The 21,888-nt window shown below is 38.1% G+C and overlaps 5 protein-coding genes across 8 annotated transcripts; 4 read left to right on the top strand and 1 right to left on the bottom strand.

Annotated features, from left to right (window-relative positions):
- Window positions 1-276: 276 nt before the first annotated feature.
- LOC9321049 (inactive protein kinase SELMODRAFT_444075) lies at window positions 277-4,765 on the bottom strand. Of its 3 annotated transcripts, none has more exons than XM_021033248.1 (10): window positions 4,579-4,765; window positions 3,385-4,214; window positions 3,114-3,280; window positions 2,922-3,016; window positions 1,737-2,776; window positions 1,438-1,598; window positions 1,280-1,356; window positions 1,046-1,193; window positions 824-973; window positions 277-723 (listed from the first exon to the last, which is right to left on the bottom strand). In XM_021033248.1, exons 2-10 carry the CDS (start codon window positions 3,569-3,571, stop codon window positions 490-492), a joined length of 2,259 nt encoding a protein of 752 aa, XP_020888907.1. In that variant the 5' UTR covers window positions 3,572-4,214; window positions 4,579-4,765; the 3' UTR covers window positions 277-489. The 3 variants fall into 3 exon arrangements, with proteins under 3 accessions (XP_020888907.1, XP_020888909.1, XP_020888908.1); XM_021033250.1 differs by lacking the exon at window positions 4,579-4,765 and adding an exon at window positions 4,468-4,564; XM_021033249.1 differs by lacking the exon at window positions 4,579-4,765 and adding an exon at window positions 4,289-4,374.
- Window positions 4,766-8,810: 4,045 nt separating this feature from the next.
- Window positions 8,811-11,598, top strand: LOC9321048 (lysine-specific histone demethylase 1 homolog 2). The gene is given in 4 exon segments (XM_021033251.1): window positions 8,811-10,047; window positions 10,049-10,583; window positions 10,660-11,334; window positions 11,337-11,598. Coding segments are annotated over 4 exon segments (2,238 nt in total). The 5' UTR covers window positions 8,811-9,051; the 3' UTR covers window positions 11,369-11,598.
- Window positions 11,599-11,677: 79 nt separating this feature from the next.
- LOC9321047 (F-box/kelch-repeat protein At3g13680) lies at window positions 11,678-13,328 on the top strand. Its single transcript, XM_002884935.2, has one exon. The coding sequence runs from the start codon at window positions 11,992-11,994 to the stop codon at window positions 13,192-13,194; it is 1,203 nt and encodes a 400-aa protein (XP_002884981.1). The 5' UTR covers window positions 11,678-11,991; the 3' UTR covers window positions 13,195-13,328.
- A 1,304-nt stretch (window positions 13,329-14,632) lies between these two features.
- On the top strand, window positions 14,633-18,660 carry LOC9321046 (ABC transporter E family member 1). Of its 2 annotated transcripts, none has more exons than XM_021032936.1 (14): window positions 14,633-14,741; window positions 15,065-15,168; window positions 15,248-15,329; window positions 15,642-15,717; window positions 15,831-15,893; window positions 16,020-16,061; window positions 16,177-16,256; window positions 16,323-16,402; window positions 16,479-16,596; window positions 16,685-16,774; window positions 16,856-17,172; window positions 17,260-17,872; window positions 17,945-18,190; window positions 18,273-18,660. In XM_021032936.1, exons 2-14 carry the CDS (start codon window positions 15,125-15,127, stop codon window positions 18,387-18,389), a joined length of 1,968 nt encoding a protein of 655 aa, XP_020888595.1. In that variant the 5' UTR covers window positions 14,633-14,741; window positions 15,065-15,124; the 3' UTR covers window positions 18,390-18,660. The 2 variants fall into 2 exon arrangements, with proteins under 2 accessions (XP_020888595.1, XP_020888596.1); XM_021032937.1 differs by having other exon boundaries at window positions 14,974-15,168.
- Window positions 18,661-20,011: 1,351 nt separating this feature from the next.
- LOC9321045 (F-box/kelch-repeat protein At3g13680) lies at window positions 20,012-21,738 on the top strand. Its single transcript, XM_002884933.2, has one exon. The coding sequence runs from the start codon at window positions 20,415-20,417 to the stop codon at window positions 21,609-21,611; it is 1,197 nt and encodes a 398-aa protein (XP_002884979.1). The 5' UTR covers window positions 20,012-20,414; the 3' UTR covers window positions 21,612-21,738.
- The last annotated feature ends 150 nt before the right edge of the window (window positions 21,739-21,888 follow it).

The following is a 21,888-nucleotide window of genomic DNA, read 5'->3' as shown; positions in this document are numbered from 1 at the left end:
GGGCTTTTCTTGTGTGTTCAATTCAAGAAAATTGATAATTGGTGATGCTTATAAGTAGAAAAAATAGTGAGGACCAATGCATCACTGTATTGACAGGCAAAGTCAGGTTCATCTCTCTCTTTCTCTTTCATGCACCATTATTACAATTTTGAAGACTTCCAATGCCGATGTCGTAAGGAGAAGCCCTCTCAGTGTTTTGTTTTCACCTGTTCCTCTCTCTCGTCTGCAGAACAATTCTTTTGACTCTCCAAAACCAATAATTCAAATTCAAAAGAAGAGAATAAGCCTCGTTGTTTTGTTCTTTTGATAATTCCTTTACCAAAAACAATTTAAAATACCTTGATAACATATTTAGCAACTGTTTTTGCATCTTACCCCACTATACAAACAAAAAAAGCTGTGTTGCCAGCTTTGGACCACATTACTTAAAACAAAGGACTTTACTAAATACCCTATCAACTAAACTTATCATAAGCCAAACTTGTGTGATTAGTATTGCTTGTTATGGTTTAGTTCAAACCTCTGGCTTCTTTCCCTCTCCCTCAAAGCTAGTCTTGGCGTTTCAACAGACAGCCTTTCACTGAACCTATCCGACCCATCATTCGTTAGCTGACCGCTGTAATGATCCACCCAGAACCTCCCGCTTCTGTTGCCTGCCTCTGAACCTGGAGTTGATGCGTAGTTTCCATCCATTATCATATCTCCTTCCAGTATACGCAACACCTTCATTATTTACCAGAAGTTTTAGTATCATCAGAAACTTAAAACTGAATGATCCTGAGACTGAGACTGAAGAGTGATTTCAAGAAGAGCTTTTGGTTACCTGAGACATGCGTGGCCTCAAATGTGGATCTCTACGTATGCACAATGAAGCTGCATGAAGCATACAAATGACCTCACTTTCTACAAAATGGTTCCCAAGCCTCGGATCGATAAGTTCGTCTATCGCATATTCTTCCAGTAGAGGACGTGCCTGAGATCACAAGCCACAAAAGGAGAGTCAGTTCTGTTACTTAGCTGAAAAATCAAAATATGAATTCATTACCCATTCAGTGAGGCATTGCTGGCCTTTCGGCCTGGTGATATCAATGGCTTTGCGGCCAGTGACTAGCTCAACTAGAACAACCCCGAACGAGTAGACATCAGCTTTTTCTGTGATTTGCCCGCTTTGAGCATATTCTGGAGCTAGATAGCTGCACACCAACAAAGTAATTTCTTTTAGCAACAGACAAATTGTTGAATTTCAGGAGTAAAATGATAGCTTTAGCAGGTGTCTCACCCGAAGGTTCCTATCACTCGTGTATCTACACCCAGTTCCCCATCAGGCTGCCATCTTGCTAGACCAAAATCTCCAACCTGATGATATTATCAAAGTTGACTCAGGAGGAAAAAGTATCCGCTGTTACAATGAATGAGCAAGACCATATTTATACATACCAGTGGCTCATTATCATGAGTGATGAGGATGTTGTTAGGACGCATGTCTCGGTGGACAATACAGCCAACTCTGCACTCTTCGTGAAGATACCGAAGACCTCTTGCAGCTCCAACAGCAATCTTTTGCCGTGCTGGCCATTCCAGAGTTTCCTTTTGACGACCTGGAAAAGAGCTTGATATTGAGCAAAACATTTTTCACCACAAGAGCTCCAATGGAAGTTTAAGCAACATTTTTATTTTTTTGGGATAAAATGTGAATTACTATTACCAAGGAACATGTGAATTTTAAGCAACATTACCGTATAGATGTGAGTCAAGTGAACCATTGCATATGTATTCATAGACCAACAGCCGTCTGCTGTCTTCAATGCAGAAACCAATTAGCATAACGACGTTTCTGTGCTGAGCACAGCTGAGAACTTCCACTTCGGAGCAAAACTCTACATCTCCTTGAGAGCTGGCCAGTTTGTGTTGCTTTACTGCAACTACCTGGCCTTCCGGTAGCACACCCCGATGAACAGATCCATACCCACCCTCAGCCAAGAAGTTAGCCTGTGAAAACCCACCTGTTGCAAGCTCTAACTCAGCATATGAAAACAGCCTTGGGGGTTTCCCAAATACTGGCGCCTTGTGCTGGCAAATAGAACAGAGAGGAGGTGGACCAGGAGGAGCACTTCGAGAGAGTGATATTGCATCTCTTACGTTTCCACTAAACTCTAAATCAATCCTTCGACTAGACGAAAATCCAGTTTCAACATCAAGTTTAGAGAACTTCTCAAGCAAAGCCTTTGTAGTGGATATTTGAGCCATGTCATCGTTTTTCCATAGGCTTTCTTCAGCCTCCTGGGATGAGTGGCGATGGGTGCCAATGTATTCTGATATCCATGGCTGGAATCTCATACTCGTTGACGCTAATGATTGGTTTTCGCTCTCTGTTTCAGAGCCAGAATCATCAAGACCATCATTCTCCTTGATCACCAATGCTCCATCCTTCTTCATGTATCCGCTCATTCCCAATGTGAAAAAAGGTGAAGTTCCCAGGTCAGAGCTCGACACTGATGAAGTCCCGGCTTCTGTACTTGTGAATGGTGTCCCCAGCTCAGGGCTACTAGTAGGAGTGACAGGTAGTCCTCTATCAGAATCTAACGATCCTTTAGTGTTCTTCGTGTGTTTCTCAGATGCAGCTTCTGGTCCAGATAGTAAGGGAGACTCTTTTTCAGCATCTTTCCTAGGCGATCCAACCAAGTTTAACCGTAGAACTTTTGCCTGAGAACGCTTCATCACCACAATGTTACATTGCAGTTCATCCATACACCGTTTCTCTTCCTGCTTGAGGTGTCTGTAAAACAAACCACACAAGATCACAGTGTAAATTGGTGAAAGCAAATATAATTGTTCAACCCAATATCAAGAGATTTCAACCACAAAATGTTTACAAAACTAAAGGAAAAGGACGGGATATATATGAAAATAGAGATTCTTACTTGTCCATGACTACCCAGTTTGCTTGCGCTTTCTTCGACTCAGCAGCAACTGCTCCACAGGGTGATCCAGAAACAATCTTAATCTTGACATTTATCTTCAAAGCAATCACAAAGAACAACAAAATAGCATGAGAAACATGTGATACTTTCACAGGATCATCATAGCTAAACAAGGATACCTAGAGAGCCAACCTTATTCGGGTCATAAACATCATGAAGCTGGAGAATCATTTGGGAACAAGTGTCAGTGAGATCACTTTTAATCTCTGGTAGTGCTTCGGAATGTGATTTCCGATGACCACTTGCACAATCCCCAGCAAACATAGGGAAACTCCTAGTGAAACCCCAAAGTTTTCTTCCTACACATTCATCAGAAAGCAAAGGAGATAAGAATCAATCAACATACACAAGACCAGAACAGAACAAACATCAAAGATCAACGAAACAGCAGCAAGAAAAGTACCAGAGTTGTGAGAAGGGACAACAACAATAAGAGTAATGCAATCCCCAGGCTGAACAACATGAGTCAAAGCCCAAATCAAGGCTGTCTTTGGAATCTCCCTAGACGCTTTAACAGCCACAATAACCTTTTCAGCTCCATCAGAAGTTACAGGCTTTTCCTGTTTCCCTCGCTTCTGTAGTTGACTCATTTGAAGATACCAATACAAAAAATAAGAGAAATGCAAGAGATTTCTTGGACCCTCTTTTTGTTTTCTCTGTATAAAAATAGCACAATCCTCAGAGAAATTGTACTTTTGTTGGAGAGATAAAAAAGCTCACAAGATTGTGGAAGAAACCAGGATTTTAGCAATGCATTATTTGGGCTATGCCCCCACCAAGTTGAAAATCAAGACAAGAACCAAAGACTCTCTCCTTTGATTAGTCATTCCAGTAAGACCTTGCAGCAGATGAATACAAAACTCACAGACATGACAAGACCTCTTCTTTCCCTCTGATCCAATGAATCACATGAAACTTCAAGAACACAGAAGATCCTTATTTGATTCAAACCCAAGATCCCAAAATTCTCCCAAGAAAAACAAAAGATGCCTCGAATTTCCCCAGAATAGGAGGAGCTAATAAAAAGCAAAAGCGACCAAATAGATTCCTATCCTCTCAAAATCCAATCACTTTTTTGAATCTTCTTCCTTCCTTGTGTCAAATCACTTCTAAGTCAAAGCTATTACAGCCTCTTGATTTTGGATCTGACACCAACAAACAGACAAAAAACTGTCTGAGTTCTCTGCCTCAAGAGCAAGACCAAAAAGATCGCTCTAAAGCTCAAAATTCCACCTGCGAGAAACAAAATGAGTAAACGAAAGAAAGAAGACGGTGAAGAAAACTCGCAATGGGTGAAGATTAAAAACCTCAAAAAACGAATTTTTGACGAGAATAATAAGGAATTATCGCAGCGATTTCAACAATAAACCAATAAGAATGGCTGATAGATTTACATATATATATATATTTAATTATTTTCATCGCAAACTGCCAGAGAAAGAAGACTATAGTAATAATAATACAGAGAACCAAAAAAAAGATTCACCAGTTAAGCTCTCATGAAAGTCACCGCCGTGAAAACGATTAAACAAACTATAGGAGTGAGACCAGACGAAGAAGAAGAACACAAACAATTGACGGAAGAAAATGATATTACCAGAAGCATTGGTTTCGTCAACTTTAATTTTGTCTGTCTTCAAGCTTCTTCTCCTTTCACATCAATGCACGACTTCAGAGATAAATACAAGGAGAAGAAAGCCGCGAAAATGTGAAAACAGGCTTCTTCTTTTTTTTTTTAGGGTTTTTGGTTTTTCTGCTTTAGTCTAGTCTCTCTCTTTGCTTCTGTGTTGCTTTGTAGTAGCAACAAAATTACTATCTTCTGGTTATTGTTATTATCTATTGTGTCTTTTCCAATGTTACTCATTTTTTCATGATTTCATATAAAAAAAATATAATAGAATATGTATTGGGCTTTTTCAAATAAATAATCCTATAGTAACTTTGAATTATTTATACCCACCATCAAGTGTTTCCTATTACCTATATTTTAGTTTTGTCAGCTCCTGATTCTTTAGCAAAGCATGCATTTGGAGAATAAATTTTTAAGGATAAACAAATACTAATCTCAAGTTTAAAAATTATTATTTTTGACTTTTGGAGAGATTTAGTTTAGGCTTTGGGAAGCCAAACTATACCTTTATAGGTCCCATTTTTGAATATGGGACTACAATCTGAAAAGTGAAAACTCAAATTTTGTGAATGTACAGCTTGGATAGGCTTAGGGTCATAAATCAATCTCCTCAAAATTTTGTTTTTCTCTTCTAAAGCTTGTTTTTTTTTACTTGTACTTCTAAAATAAAACTGATTTATGTGATGTAAATGTCATGTTATTACTTAGGGTGATGTAATTATTTTTTTGTTTTCAATTTAGTGATTTGTCAACAAAATTGCTTAGCTCCAAATTGCTAATAACATGACATTTGAAATTGCTTAGTTCCAAATTACTTGAACTGAAAGATAACCAGTTTTGTTCTTTATACTTTTCTCCTTTAGGAGTAGTTGTTACTAGTATATAAGAACTCTTTAGTTTGAATTTTAAAATTTTGTAGCTTTATGACCATATTTTTAGTTTCTCATCAATACCCTCTCGATCACCAAGCTGACACACCATCTTTTGTTTCCTCGGGAAACGGTAAGCAACGTTGTAATCGTATATGACAAATTTGAATCAAACGCAGTCTCCATCTCTAAACGTGATTTTCTAACAAGTATATGTAGATTTTAAATACAATTTTCAAAGTTGACAAAAGAAAAGAAAAAAAACAAGTACGTATAGTCACAGCCGACACATCTGATCAAATTATGAAAGTTGCATTAAAATACTTGAAATGCATAGTTTTGTTCTTGTAATTTACAATAGTTTATTGCTTAAGAATCATTCAAAACTAGACGACGCAACATTACTTAATCTTAATAGAAAATCGAATTCTATTAAAAAGAACCCGTGATTGGCTTTCCATGAATTCAAACAAAGTAGAATAAATGGGATCGCATATAAGATATGGAAGGTAATTACAATTAGACTAATGTGTAAGAGACAAAAGAAGAGAGGAAATGGTCCAAAATGTGTAAGTATAGAACAGAGCACAATCACAGGTAGTAGTTCAGGTTCGGTGTCATCTAGTAAAACCTCCGTGGGTCCGATTCCATCCCCTAATCATTATCTTTCTAATTTCACTCTTTTTTTTTTATCATTATTACTACAAAAAAATTTAAAATCTTCAGATCATGTGGTCCTCTATGCAAATTTCCACGACGCATGATCCCACGATATCTCTTAAATCAAGTTTCACTATTTGTCTATTTTAGAATGTGGAACAATGTAATTATATATTCTATTTGTGATTCGTGAAGATAGTTCAATATGTTGGTTTAATTTGTTGTTTGAAACTGATTAATGTTGAAAGAGTTGAGATAATTAATCTAGTTACGGGTTAATTGTTGTAGGTCCCGAACGTCCTTTGACGTTAGCTCTGTCACCGTCACGGGACACATCTTCAACGGCGGCCAATGCTGTCACAGCTGCTATCAGTCTCCTCCTGTCACACACATTAACTATACACTTCTTCTTTTTTTTCCTGTCAACAAGACAACAACTATAGCCGTTATAGTGGGTCTAAATATAATAGTTAGTTGATCATCATGAATTAAGAATTCTCAAAAGTAATTAAGAAAAAAAAGTCTTCTAAAGCGACACCGTTTAGTGGCGTTTTTTTATTTTTTTTTGCTGGAGTACGGTGCCGGCATGAGCATGTATGATGTTCGCAAGAACAATTAACTTACTCAAATTTAATACTAATACTAAGTTGATTTATGTTTTTAGTAACCAAACTGACGTTAAGAAAAGAAGTAGTGAACAAACTATACTTTATTTATCGGCAAAGAAAGAAAACAATACAAACCATATCTCTAATCAATTCGTGGTGAATACTACTGAATACTTTATTTAAGAAATTAATGCATATTTTCTAGTTCTAGTTTGAATCAAATCTTCAGAGTTCAAAATATATATGCAAAAAGTATTTGAATTTTGATACGGGACAAAATATGTTAATTAGTCCACTTTTCAAAGCGGTCCATTGTCTCCTGTTGTCGAGTACTCGAGTCCTCGACCTTATTATTATTAGCAATATAGTCCTTCTAACTGATCCTACAATATATGTATTCTACATGAAAAAGTACAATTTCTTAGCAACTAAAACTGCCACGATAAATGGGTAGGAAAAAATCTACGTTTGGTTGGATAAATTTGATGCGAACGTTCTCGATTTCACAATAAAATAGCAAACACGATATCGTAACGCTGATAAGATTATACTACTAATTTGTTCTATATGTTGATTTAACGAAGTTTTAGAGAGTTCATACGTTGGTTTCTCTAACGAAATATTACATTCCAATAATATGAAACATGATTTAATTTAAAATAGATTGCATCGTGCGGGCCATTTTTTCATTAAGAAAAGTACATATATATGCACGTTTTTAAGGACGCTCTTTGGTCGTATTCGTTATTAAATTATGTGCATACTTTAACTAATCGGTCCTACATCAATTGTTTAGAGACAATGACCCTAATTTTAATCCCTTGTCTCGTAACCTACGTTTTAGATATTGCTAGCTAGTAGCAACCCATTAGTTGCATACTTGTATTTGGACACTGAACTAGGAACCATAATTTTCAAAGTTTATACGCATTTATTTTTGTCAAGCGCCACTAGAAACACTCAAGCAATCTAATTCTGTGTTTTCAAAGTTTTCATAATGATATGGATACAGTGAACTGTCCCTTGCCTCTTTAATACTGTGTTTTTTTTTTTCCGAGGTTGCGTATTAATTTAGGTAATGCGTTTATCAATTTCGAGGAAGAAATTGCATTAAATCCGCCCAGAACGGTAACATACATTTATTATCATTTTGAGTAAAACTAAATAAATAGTACTTCCGTGATTAAATTTCCCGGTCGCTATAAAATGGAGAAATGGAAATCAACAACAATCTTGTAATTAGACAAGAAAATTTGAAAACAACAATTGTTGCATATAACAAGAAAATTTGAACACACGTAACGTGGCCATATGTATTGATTAATAATCATGCAAAACCACTGCAAAAACAATGAATAATAGGGTCCACTACATGCCATTTTCGAGCTTCTCCTTATTGCGCGCAATACGTTTTTATTAGCATGAAAAAGATACTTGTATTTTATCCAACCATCATTACAATTATACTTTCAACTTCCGCACATCAATAATTACACCTTTATACAGGTACCTGCACATATTTGTCCAATCATCATATACGAATCTATGTGTGCATATGCTCATGAAACACACACACACACGTTATTAGAAATCTTGTGTTAATCAAACCACGCTCATTTAGTTTCAAACATAAACATAAGATGGATAAGGTTTAAGATCTTTTATGTTTTGAGTGATCCCAGAAATTGGATCACAAAAATAAGTACATGACATGTGAATGGAGGGAGAGATGTGGAAAGGCCATGTGTGAGATATTATATGCATTGGGGCTAAAATGTCAAATTTTATTCATCATAATGTGATGAAGAGAAGAGACAATGACCCTACAATATTAAATTGCATGTTCTCTTTATCTTCAACATTACCATACATCATATCATGTATGGGCCGCTTTGGTTATGCCAACAATGACATGTAACTATCTTCTTCACTCTTATCATCTTATATATCATCCACAATTGTCGTAGACTAAATTAATATCACCTTACAGGCCCAATGGGCTTAAATATTTTTAATTCATTTAGGCCCATAACCTTTATTTTTTCTGCAAACCACGCAGACGCAGATTCGAAAATCGTAACCGAAGATCGGAAAAATAAGCTCAAGAATCCGGGAGATTTACCAAGGGATTTCTCCGATCAATTTGGCGACGACGATTTTTTAGGGTATAAATCTCCATAATCTTCGGAGGTGATGAAGTAACTGAAGTTGATTAGTGTTAAACGAAATGACGATGGGATTAGGGTTAATGTGTTTCTAGGTAAAACGACGCGGAGGTGATTTGGTGACTAAATTGACCGGAAATGGATGCTCCGGCGTTAGATCGAACGGCTCCGAGGAGGAACAGGAGGAAAGTAAGTAGGAAGAACTACGACGAGAATGCGATGGATGATTTGATTGAGAAGCAATTTGGTGGAAATTCGAAGAAAAAGTACAGGACGAAGCAAGATTTGGAGAAAGAAACTGAGACTGAGGCTCTGATAGCTTTGTCCGTAGGTTTCCCAATCGACGAATTGCTTGAAGAAGAGATTCGAGCTGGAGTTGTAAGAGAATTGGGCGGGAAAGAGCAGAACGATTACATTGTTGTTCGGAATCATATAGTAGCTAGGTGGAGGAGTAATGTTGGGATTTGGCTACTTAAAGATCAGATTAGAGAAACTGTGAGTAGTGACTTTGAGCATTTGATTTCAGCTGCTTATGATTTTCTCTTGTTTAATGGATACATCAATTTTGGGGTTTCTCCATTGTTTGCTCCTTATATTCCTGAAGAGGGTACGGAGGGATCAGTCATTGTTGTTGGTGCTGGACTTGCTGGTCTGGCTGCTGCAAGACAGCTTTTGTCATTTGGGTTTAAGGTTCTTGTTTTAGAAGGTAGGAGTCGTCCTGGTGGACGAGTGTACACTCAGAAGATGGGAGATAAGGATAGATTTGCAGCTGTTGAACTCGGTGGCAGTGTAATCACGGGTTTACATGCGAACCCACTTGGAGTTCTTGCAAGACAGCTTTCTATTCCTCTTCACAAGGTTAGAGACAACTGTCCTTTGTATAATTCAGAGGGAGCACTTGTCGATAAAGTAGCTGACTCCAATGTTGAGTTTGGTTTCAACAAACTGCTTGACAAGGTCACCGAAGTGAGGGAGATGATGGAAGGGGCAGCTAAGAAGATTTCTTTGGGTGAAGTCTTGGAGACTCTTAGGGTACTGTATGGTGTAGCTAAAGATTCAGAGGAAAGAAAACTTTTTGACTGGCACCTTGCTAACTTGGAATATGCTAACGCTGGGTGTCTTTCGAATCTTTCCAGCTGCTTACTGGGATCAGGATGATCCTTACGAAATGGGTGGGGATCATTGTTTTCTTGCTGGTGGAAACTGGAGACTGATAAATGCATTAGCTGAAGGGGTACCCATAATCTATGGGAAAAGCGTTGACACTATCAAGTATGGAGACGGAGGAGTTGAAGTCATTTCTGGTAGCCAGATATTTCAAGCTGACATGATTCTTTGCACCGTGCCGCTCGGGGTCTTGAAGAAGAGATCTATCAAGTTTGAGCCAGAGTTACCTAGAAGAAAACAAGCAGCAATTGACAGGTTGGGGTTTGGCCTTCTGAACAAAGTTGCCATGCTTTTCCCGTCTGTCTTTTGGGGTGACGAGTTAGACACGTTTGGATGCCTCAACGAGAGTAGCATCAACCGAGGAGAGTTCTTTCTGTTCTATGCCTACCATACAGTCTCTGGTGGCCCTGCCTTGGTTGCCTTAGTTGCTGGGGAAGCTGCTCAACGATTTGAGTGCACAGAACCATCTGTTTTACTTCACCGTGTTTTGAAAAAACTCAGAGGTAATATTTGATATTGTCATCAACCTTTTGCTACTCCCAAGTTCTGGCTATAACAATGTTTTTGACATATTTGCAGGCATATATGGTCCTAAAGGTGTTGTTGTGCCTGACCCAATACAGACGGTTTGCACTAGATGGGGAAGTGATCCTTTGTCATATGGGTCATATTCTCATGTAAGGGTTGGTTCATCTGGCGTGGACTACGACATTCTTGCTGAAAGTGTTAGTAACCGTCTGTTCTTTGCTGGTGAGGCCACGACAAGGCAACATCCAGCCACAATGCACGGTGCCTACTTAAGCGGTTTAAGAGAAGCCTCGCAGATTCTACATGTTGCGAATTATTTTCGCTCTAATCCAAAGAAACCTGTTCAAAGATACAGTGGAGTTAACATGAATGTTCTTGAAGATCTGTTCAAAAGACCCGACATTGCAACTGGGAAGTTGTCATTTGTCTTCAACCCATTAACCGAGGATCTGAAATCGTTTGGATTAGTCAGAGTTTGTTTTGACAACTTTGAAGACGATCCAACGAATCGTCTTCAGCTTTACAGTATTCTTTCCAGGGAGCAAGCTAACAAGATCCAAGAATTGGACGAAAGTAGTAATGAGAGCAAACTGTCGTGTCTGATGAATACTCTTGGATTAAAGCTAATGGGGGCCAACTCAGTACTAGACACAGGTGGTGCGTTGATCAGTGTCATAGCTAACGCACGCAGAGGCAGAAGCAGGACCCATGTTGTTGCAGGGCAATGCATTATCCCTTAAACCAGCTGCATTTTAATTGACCAATCGGCCCCAAAAGGTTTCTTGTTATTGTTTTTGGAGTATTCGGTGACTCATTTTTGCAGAGAAATCTGAACATGTCAAGAGAGAAGTTCAGATTCTCCACTAACCATCACATAGATTCTTCTCTTTTCCAATTTTTTTGTTGTCATTTTTGGGGGCATTACTTTTATGTTTCTCAAACTGTGCAATTTTATACAAACAATGAAATAGAGAATCAATGTTTTCTGTCTATGGATGATGATGTTAAGAGCGTACATATATATAGCTAACACTAGAACAGAAATCTGAAATCCATGAAAAATCTACAACAAGCTTTGCCTACTCTTATGGAACTGAAAACAACCTCCGAATATGTACACTTCCTCTGGATTATGCTGCAATTAGTGAATCAGATGTAAACCAACTCTAACCAGCAACAACCGAAACCAACCAAGCTCCAGTAGTTTGGACTTTGGGCTCTTAGGATAAAAATGGAAGCTTCGGGACCAAGTAGAGAGTGTCTCACGGAACTTTAGGTTTTGTTAATACTAGATGGAATCAGAGAGCATCATCCATCATCATCCACATAAAAAAAAACAGTTTTTAAGAGCGTCCAAACCTAATTTTGCTGAAGCTTGAAAGAATGACGACAATGGGGGATCTTCCAGGCGATTTGGTAGAGGAGATACTCTCAAGGGTTCCGCTGACATCTCTGAGGGCTATACGATCCACTTGCAAAAAGTGGAACTCTTTATCGAAAAATCAGATTTGTGGTAAAAAAGCAACAGCAGCAAGGAAGCAGTTTATGGGGTTTATGATGAAGGATTCAAGGCTTTGTTCAATTGAATTCGATCTCCAAGGAATCCGAAACGACGACGGCAACTTCGTTGATCCATCTATAAAGCAAGTAAATAAACTCGATCAATTCGAGGTCTCTCAAGTTTTTCACTGTGACGGGTTAGTCCTATGCATCATTAAGGACAAGACAGGGCTCTTGGTATGGAACCCTTATTTGGGGCAAACTAGGTCGATCCAACCGAGAAACAATTTCCAGATGGAAGACAGGTATGCTCTTGGATATGATAACAACCGTAACTACAAAATTTTGAGGATTTTCGATTTGTATCCAAGCAGAAACCGCGTTTTTGGGTACGAAGTCTACGATTTTAGCTCTAATTCATGGAAGCTTCTTGATGTCAATCCCGGGTGGGATATACAGTCTCATCATCGTGGCGTGTCTTTGAAAGGGAATACTTATTTTCCTGCGCAAAAGAAAAAAACAGAGGGAGGAATAAAGACAACTAATATTGAAGATGTTCTACTTTGTTTTGATTTTACAAGCGAGAGATTTGGACCGCCTCTGCCACTGCCGTTTCACTCTTACAATGCAGAAATTTTTGTCTCTCTATCTTGTGTTAGGGAAGAGCAGCTCGCTATGTTATATCAACGCTGGGAGGCATGTGAGACAATCGAGATTTGTGTTACAAATAAGATTGATCCCAATACGGTTTCATGGAGCAAGTTTTTGATTACGTTCACTGGCTTTCCGGTTGACACTTTTTCTGGGAGCTTTTTCATTGATGAGGAGAAGAAAGTTGCTGTGGTTTTTGATCTAGATAGATATAAACCGACCGAGACCTGTCGCTACCAAATAGCTCATATTATTGGACAAGATGAATACTTCAAATCTGTGAATATCGGAGTTGCGCCAAATCTCGCGATATCGTACAAAGTTGGATTTACTCCGACGGCATACTGTGTTCCACTTGTGTGCTCTTCATCCTATGTTCCAAGCTTAGTTCAACTACAAATCAACAAACCAGGCAAAAGGAAAGAAAGTAGTTAGTTCCATTTACAGTACTTTTTATTGTTTCTTGCATCATCTTCTTTTGTTTCATTCCATTGACTTTCATGTTCTTTTGAACAAATCATTAACTTGTGTTTTGCTATTTGTCATCTAATAAGAAGTCGGGTTCTGCATGTTTTAGCCTATTCTCTCAATTGGTCATGTCACTTGTGAATTGTGATACAATCAGCGCGGCCTTTTAACTAAAATCATACTAGTTGTTTAGATGTGATTAATGTAGGAGTCCATATGGACGTAGATAGATGAGTTAAGAGAATCATTTACTGCCTCTGTTTATAGAACAATCGCTTGAGGTATCAGAAATGTTTCATTTGTTTGTTGCTTTGTTTGGTGGTCTGATGCATTTTGTTCTGTGTTTCGGTTTCTTGAACTCTTGAATGAGATCAGGCATAAATTTTGAGTCTTCCCTCAGCTTTATCCTTGAACAACCTTTCAATAACTGGACTTTTTTTAACATCTTGCATTTATCCGTTTGGAGTACACAAATGCAACCATTCACGAACCTTCTCCCACATTCGCTCTTTCGTTTGCCAAACGATCAATATATGCGCCAAGGACAATTTCCACCCATGCCACGCTTAAAGCTTAGCTTGGTTTGCTCCCATCTCTCTCGCACTTCAAAGGCTAGCTTCTTTGAATGCAAACCAATATACAACTCCATTCCTAACGATAAAGGGGCAACTCCCTTCTTCTCTGAATTTGTGCGACTTTTGGGTTTTCATCATCCGAACTGTCACGATCGGGAAATATGTTACGGCTTAAAGGGAACTCATCCCACAATCTGTGATATATTATTCTCAACTTCAAACTCAAACCGTTTCATTGCATCCGCATCCAATTGATCAATACACATACGACATTTTTTGAACACAAAAAGTTTATCGGTTGCAATGTTTTCTACATAATATCAAAGCATATCAGAATCAAAACACAAACAATGTAAAACACAACGGAAACACAACGACGCTAAGAGATTTTAAACATTTTTGTGGCAAACGTTAACAGAAAAACAAGACAAACATTTGTACACGAGGATGGAATTTTACAAGGCATCAGGTCTCCTTTTAGCGGATGATACGATACGATGTTCTATGAGAAAGCTTCAGGCCAATGTATAAAACCAACAGAAGTCTGCAATCGCATTCTCAACCAAGGCACCATTGGAACTCCGCAACAGAGTCAAGCAGTGTAGGGTGTTTCCAAACGAAAATCGGTACCCCAACAACCGGTTTTGGTTAAGTTAAGATAACCGGTGTGAAAAGGAAACGATAACCGGTGTGGCATTTTGGGCTATATTAGGCTTTTACAAATATATCCTATACGGGCCCATATTCACACTCGTTGTAGCACCGTCACAAGAAACAAAACCTCCTAAAATCTGTTACGATTTAATTTTCTCAAAACTCGCTTATTAATATTTCTGCAACACGATCCCGCCAACGAAACTCTTTTACTCTCACCTTGACGAAAAATTCCAAATCCCAAATCCCAAATCTTCGTCGTCCTCTCTCGCTTCTCTCGATTAGGTTTGATTTCTTGCTCTCTTTGCAGTTTATCGTTTCTCAAATCCAGACAGATTCTTCGATTTCTTCCTTCCGAACAGATTCTATGTTTCCCTCTCCTTATTTGTAAACAGATTCTTCATTTTCTTGATTTCGTATCGGAATTTAGATGTCGATTTCATATATACGGGGGTTTCTTCTAGAATTTGTGCTTGTTTCATTCGATTTCTGTAAAATCTCTCAAGAATCTTGGCAGAGGAGAACACAGCAACTGAGGTTTTCTTATGATCTTCATGAATCGCTCACCCAAAGCCCTAATTTTCCAATTCTTGGTGCGATCTTCCTAGACCTATTATCTTCATTCAGCAGTAAGATTGGAAGATTGAAGCGTCATCTCTTACGAAACCATGGTTTTGTGTAATCACTGTGGAAGCAACGTTCCCATGGCATTGTAAGTGTTTTCAGTTTCTTCTGTTGGACTTGTGATTTATATAAATCCTGAATTTGTTTTCACATATGTGCTTTTGCAGCAAATGTACCGTGTGTAAGATGAAATTGGAGAATTTCAATACTTCTACTGAAGTCAGATTCGTCAATGATGCGGCAGGCCAGGTACTTTTCTTGAAGCTCCTCTGGTTTAGAGCTAGAAATGGTTCAGTTATTCTTGGGATTAGAGTGATTTTAGTTGATAATCTTTAAAATATAGTCAAAAATTCCATTCTTAGAAGTTTTGTAGCGGTTGTTTGAGACTTCTTCTTGTAGTTTCAAACAAATACACATTTGGATTGTAGAATACCTCTTCAGTGATATCTAGAGAGCTTGTTGAGAGAGATGCCTCCTTATCCTCTTGTCTTTTCATCCATTTGATGCCTTCGGGTTTCCTTAAAATTGGTTCAAGCGTACTCATTAATTTTGTGCCTGTAGAACCAAGCGTCAGGACACATAGTGAAGAGTGTTCAGGGCGGGATTTCAAGCTCATTTGAAAGGAAAACTGAAACAGGTATATGCCTTTTTCTGTCTACAGCTTTCATTTGGCTTTCAATTTCCGGTTATGTATCTGTTGTTATACTTTAATTTTCCGGTTGTGTACCTGTTGTTATGCTTATGCGTCAGGAAACATAGTGAGGAGTGCTCAGGGTGGGCTTTCAAGCTCATCTGAAAGGAGCACTAAAACAGGTATATGCCTTTTGCTGTCTACAACTTTCACTTGGCTTTCAATTTCCGGTTATGTTACTGTTGTTGTTATGCTTATAAATGCTGTTTCCCCCTGAAGCCATTTATATATCTTGTACTATTTTCCAGGGGTGGAAGACCAATCTAAGGAGATTGTTATGGACAAACTGAGTAACTATTCTCATTTCGTTCCCTGGCTAAATGTTCTTTACCCTTATGGACTGACTATTGTTGTAGAGTGATTGATCAGGTTTCCTGTTGCTCATAAACGATTGTATTTCTATAGGTGAACTTCGTATTGATGTGCCTCAGTCTTCCAACACTTCTTTTATAAAGCATTGTATAAAGTGTGGTTTGCGTGTGGAGGTATGTATTGACTATTTGGTTATTCATGCCACCGTAATATGATGACATTGTTTGTGCACTATTCAGAAATGCCCGTGCGAGTCTGTCCAAGACTTTTATGTTGTCCCAACGCATAAGTATGGGCATGAATCATTTCGGCTGCTCAGGTTAGCTCTTCAACATTTCACCAATGAAATCTCCTTGGCTCTCCATTTTTACGACTCTGGAATATCTAATGTGCAGGCTTCCAGTTACAAGGATGGGAAAGGTCTTAGGAATCGTTGGGGCAAACTCTATCGGTAAAACAACCTCTGTGAAGATTCTTGCTGGAGAACTCAAACCAAACCTTGGCAACGTTAAGGTAAAGAGCCTCTCAAGTTTCTGTGTTCTGTTTGCATAAAATGCTGTGACTCTGTAACTGATCAATAATTCTTTTTCCTTCTGGGCAGAATCCTCCTGAGTGGGAGGAAATTATACCCCACTTCCATGATTCAGAACTTGAAAGCTATTTCACCCGAAGGCAAAAAAAGACTCTAAAGGTAGAGTACTGGAATCGATCTTGGTACTTTCCTAAGGAAGTTAGTTTCTTTACGCAAGTCACGATGCCCCTGGTCTTATAGGTCCTTGTGAAGCCGGCTCTGAAAGAGACGAAGGTAGCTGATTGGAAATGTAAGAACTTTTGGGCCAACTGGGTGCTTTATGAGGTCCAGGATAGAGGTCGTGAGGTATTGGACAAGATCTGTAATGATCTGGAGTTGCACAACCTGGAGCGTTGTGTAGAAGAGTTATCTGCTGATGAGCTGCAAAGATTCCGGATTGCTCTAGTTGCCGTGCGGAAAGCGGATGTTTACATCTTTGATAACCCATCTACTTTCCTTGATGTGAGGCAAAGACACAAAGCTGCCCAAGTTATACGTTCCCTCCTAAGACCTGACTGGTTTGATTTCTTCTCTTCTCTATTTCTTCATGTTGAATATCTGTTCCGTCAGTCTTGGATTCTTACACGATGCTTTTGTTGCTGTAGCTACGTTATTGTAGTGGAGAATGACCTTAGCGTCGTTGACTTTGTGGCGGATGAGATTTGTCTTCTGTATGGGAAACCAGGAAAATATGGTGTCGCCACACTTCCTTTCTCTGTCAAAGAGGGAATCAACGTTTTCCTGTCGGGATATCTCCCGAGAGAACAATTTCGATTCAGGGATGACTCCCTCTCTTTCGAGGTTTCCAACAACATAACTCCGCAAGATGAGTATATGAAGGTATATGGAAGATACCAGTACTCAGACATTAGTAGAACAGGTGGACTAAATCTGAACATAGTGGGAGGAGAGTTCGATAACTCTCAAATAGTTGTTGTTGTTGGTCCAAGGTATACTGGGAAATCACTCTTTCTTGAGTTCCTGGAACGTATGCATCCACGTGTGTCATACAAACGGGAACATATTGGTTATGCTGGTTGCGAGTTGGCGACAGTCAGAAGACATCTAAATTGCTTGATTCCTGGTACCATTAGAGATTGTAGGTTCAGAGTTGATGTGATGGAACCGCTGGGGATTGTTCAGTTGTTCGAACAATCCGTCTCCACACTCTCTGCTTCTGCGTTGCAGAAGCTTGCAATAACAATCTGCTTGGGAATGGTAAATTTTTGCAGTCTTTTGTCCATTTTTGCATAAACTCATATGATACTTAAAATTGCTCTTCCTACACAGCACGCAGACTATTACTTAATTGATGAGCCGGGTAGGCATCTGGACATAGAGCAGAAAATCTGTGTTTCAAAGGTTATAAAGCGCTACACTCGGTACATACAGAAACCGGCAGTAGTTGTTGAGCATGACTTGATGATGCTGTACTATTTGGCGGACCGAGTGGTTTTATTTGAAGGGAAGCCACATGTTACTGGAATTGGCCATGCTCCACAATCACTTGTTAGTGGAATGAACCAGTTACTACAGGTATCAAAAATCATTTTTATCTTCACATGCAACATTATCTGATATTTTCTTCTCAACTTAACTGATATCTTTTCACTTGCAGGAACTGAATATTACCGTGAGGCGGGATCCGGCAAATATGGTTCCTCGAATAAACAAGGTAGGATCTTTAGAAGATGAAGAGCAAAAGTCTGCCGGAAAGTATTTTTCTGAAGACTGATAGAGGAAAGTATTTTTCTGAAGACTGATAGAGCAAAAGTCTGCGGGAAAGTAAATGATAAACTGCAAAACATTACTTAGAAACCCGAACACATTTTTTCCTTTGGGTTCTTCTGTTTTCTAGAATAAAAGTACAGAACAACCAACATGGCGTTGATTCATACCCACGTAACGGTACATTTTTTTTTTTTTTTTCACCCACGTAACGGTACATTGTTTCCTTTGAAATATATGTTTGTTTAGTATTGTAAGATACATATTTCGTTATAGCATCAATGCATCAATCCGTTATATCTATTTTTTTCCCCGTAAAAATATGCGAAAATATATGTTTCTTCGTACAAAACTAATCAATCACGCATTCATTGGTAGTTAATTCGACATGCGTGATAAGAATCCCACGCTGATCCACGCTGATCGACATGCGTGATAAGAAATAAATATATATTTTTTTGAAAAAAGAAAGAAATAATATTAGGACAAAAGTAACGAATATATGAAACAAATAAACATACATAAGGATAAGGTGACAATCATTTTTTATTTTTACCTTTACTCTTTTGTATATGTTAGTATTATTGTTATATTGCTATGTATACAAAATGAATTTTTAATGAAAAAAATATCAAACTAAAAAAAACACACACTCAAGAGGTAATAGACTAATAGTAGTCAAAACAAAGAATTCTTTCGTATTTTAGTTTTTTTTTTTTCAATTATTTACCATGAGCCTAAACATTTTATGAGAACAAATGTTTCATTAGCGTATGTATAATAGATTGGAACATATGATTTTACGTGTCTCAAACATTAATGTTTACAGTTTCTGAGAAGATAAATTTCGTAAACCATCTACAAAATGCTAAGCCATATATAAGGCAAAAGCAAAGACACATAAATGCTCAAGCCGCTAACTATGATGGCATATACTCCCTCTGTCCCAATATATATGATGTTTTAGGCCTTTTTATTTGTTCCACTATATAAGATTTTCTCTACTTTCAATGCATGATTTATATTAGTTTAATAGTTTTTAATTATTTTAATTATGCAGTATCTTCTTCTATTGGTTGAATTTTCATAAATGAGAATATATTTATTGTTTCTTAATATTTGTGCTTTTAGTTCAAACATCTAATAAAATTGGACAGAGGGAGTATGTTCTAAAGCTCAAACTAAGTCACCGAAGATGAACGATTCATACCTTCTCCTAGGATAGCATTATAAATCAATTATGGACAATTATGAGGTTGGGTCCTCGAACATTTAATTATCTTCACTTATTAGAGTGTATATAGTTGGTTTAGTTATGGTTTAGATTGGTTAGAAAATTTAATCACTTATTGCCCCTACCATATGAAATTATTAATTTATCGTTAATTTTGCTTCTCTTTTTAACCTTTTGAATATTCAAACGAAGCAAAGAGAGCTTACATGCACTCTCACTTAACTGAAACTCTATCTTACAACTTCAAGTAACATTGATTGAAGTTATGTCTTAGTCTGGATCACAAATTAGATGACATGTGAACGGAGAGAGATGTTGAAAGGCTATGTGAGATAGTATTATATCCAAATTTACCTTTGAATGCTGATGGATGCATGTATCTTCGACATTAGCATACATCACTTCGTGTTTGGGCCGCTTTGGTTATGTCAACGATGACATGTAATAGACTAAATTATGTCACCTTACAGGCCCAATGGGCTTAAATAGTTTCTATCCATTTAGGCCCATAACATTTATTTTTTCTGCAACCACGCAGACGCAGATTCGAAAATCATAACTGTAGATCGGGAAAGTAAGCTCAAGAGTCCGGAAGATTTACCGACGGATTTCTCCGATCAATTTGGCGACGATGATTTTTTTGGTATAAATCTCCATAATCTAAAGTAACTGGAGGCAGGTGGGTCTCGATTATTGAAGTAGGGAGAAACCTTTTTTTAAAACCGTAGAGAGTAATCAAAAAGCCTTTTTTTTTTAAGAGCGTCCAAACCTAATTGGTATTTGCTTAAGCTTGAGAGAATGACGACAATAGCCGATCTTCCAGGCGATTTGGTAGAGGAGATACTCTCTAGAGTTCCACTGACATCTTTGAGAGCAACACGATCTACTTGCAAAAAGTGGAACGCTTTATCCAAAAATCAGATTTTTGGTAGAAAAGCAACAGCAGCAAGGAAGCAGTTTATGGGGTTTATGATGAAGGATTCAAGGCTTTGTTCAATTGAATTCGATCTCCAAGGAATCCGAAATGAAGACGGCAACTTCGTTGATCCATCTATAAAGCAAGTAAGTATACTTAACCAAGTCGAGGTATCTAATGTCTTTCACTGCGACGGTTTATTGCTATGCGTCCTTGAGGACAATTCGAGGCTCTTGGTATGGAATCCGTATTTGGGGCAAACCAGGTGGATCCAACCCAGAAACACTTTCATGAGGCATGACAGGTATGACAAGAACCGTAACCACAAAATCTTGAGGATTTTCTATGTGATCGACCGCGTTTCTGGTTTCGAAATCTACGATTTTAGCTCTAATTCATGGAAGGTTCTTCATGTCACTCCTGACTGGGAAATAATGCCTCCTCGGCGTGGTGTGTCTTTGAAGGGAAATACTTACTTTCCTGCTCAAAAGAGAACAATAGTGGGTGTAGGAACAAGAAGGATAATAAAGAGTGAAGATTTTTTAGTCTGCTTTGATTTTACAAGAGAGAGATTTGGACCGCTTCTCCCTCTGCCGTTTCACTCTTACAATCTTAGACTTTTTGTGTCTCTATCTTGTGTTAGAGACGAGCAGCTCGCTGTGTTATATCAACGCTTGGACACATATGATGGGACAGTCGAGTTTTGTGTTACAGATAAGATTGATCCCAATGCTGTGTCTTGGAGCATGTTTTTGAAACAAGTCATTGGTTTTACGGTTAAACCTTGTGCTGGGAGTTTTTTCATCGACCAAGAGAAGAAAGTCGCCGTGGTTTTCGATATAGATGTATATAAAAAGGTCAAGGAATGTCGCTATCAAACAGCTCACATCATTGGACAAGATGGATACTTGAAAGCTGTGAATATCGGACAAGCTCGGGATCTCGGGAGAACAACTGGCGTTCCTTCATCTGTTGTCAAGGGATTTTGTTTCCCACTTGTGTGCTCTTCTTATGTTCCAAGCTTAGTGCAATTGCAAATCAACCAACCTCAGGGCATAAGGAACGAAAGCTATGATTAATTTACTTTCCATTTTACAATATACTTTATATTGTTTCTTTCATCATCTTCTTTTGAACAGCTACTAATTTGTGTTTTGCTATTTAGTATTTATCATGTAATAAAGAATTTGGCTTTTGAATGTTTTAGCCTCTTTGTCACTCGTGTACTAGCTGTTAGATGTAACTAGTGTCTTTTGTTTGTGGAAGAAGTGTCATCATGATTTGGTTGGTAAGACTAATTATCTTCACTCCAAAATTGTTTTTTGGTCTTCCTTTTACAGAGAAGAACAAGAACTC

Source organism: Arabidopsis lyrata (genome assembly GCF_000004255.2).
Source record: "Arabidopsis lyrata subsp. lyrata unplaced genomic scaffold ARALYscaffold_3, whole genome shotgun sequence".
In the NCBI taxonomy this organism is placed as follows: Eukaryota; Viridiplantae; Streptophyta; class Magnoliopsida; order Brassicales; family Brassicaceae; genus Arabidopsis; species Arabidopsis lyrata.
The sequence above is the reverse complement of the archived record's forward strand: the minus strand, read 5'-3'. Positions and strand labels throughout refer to the sequence as shown.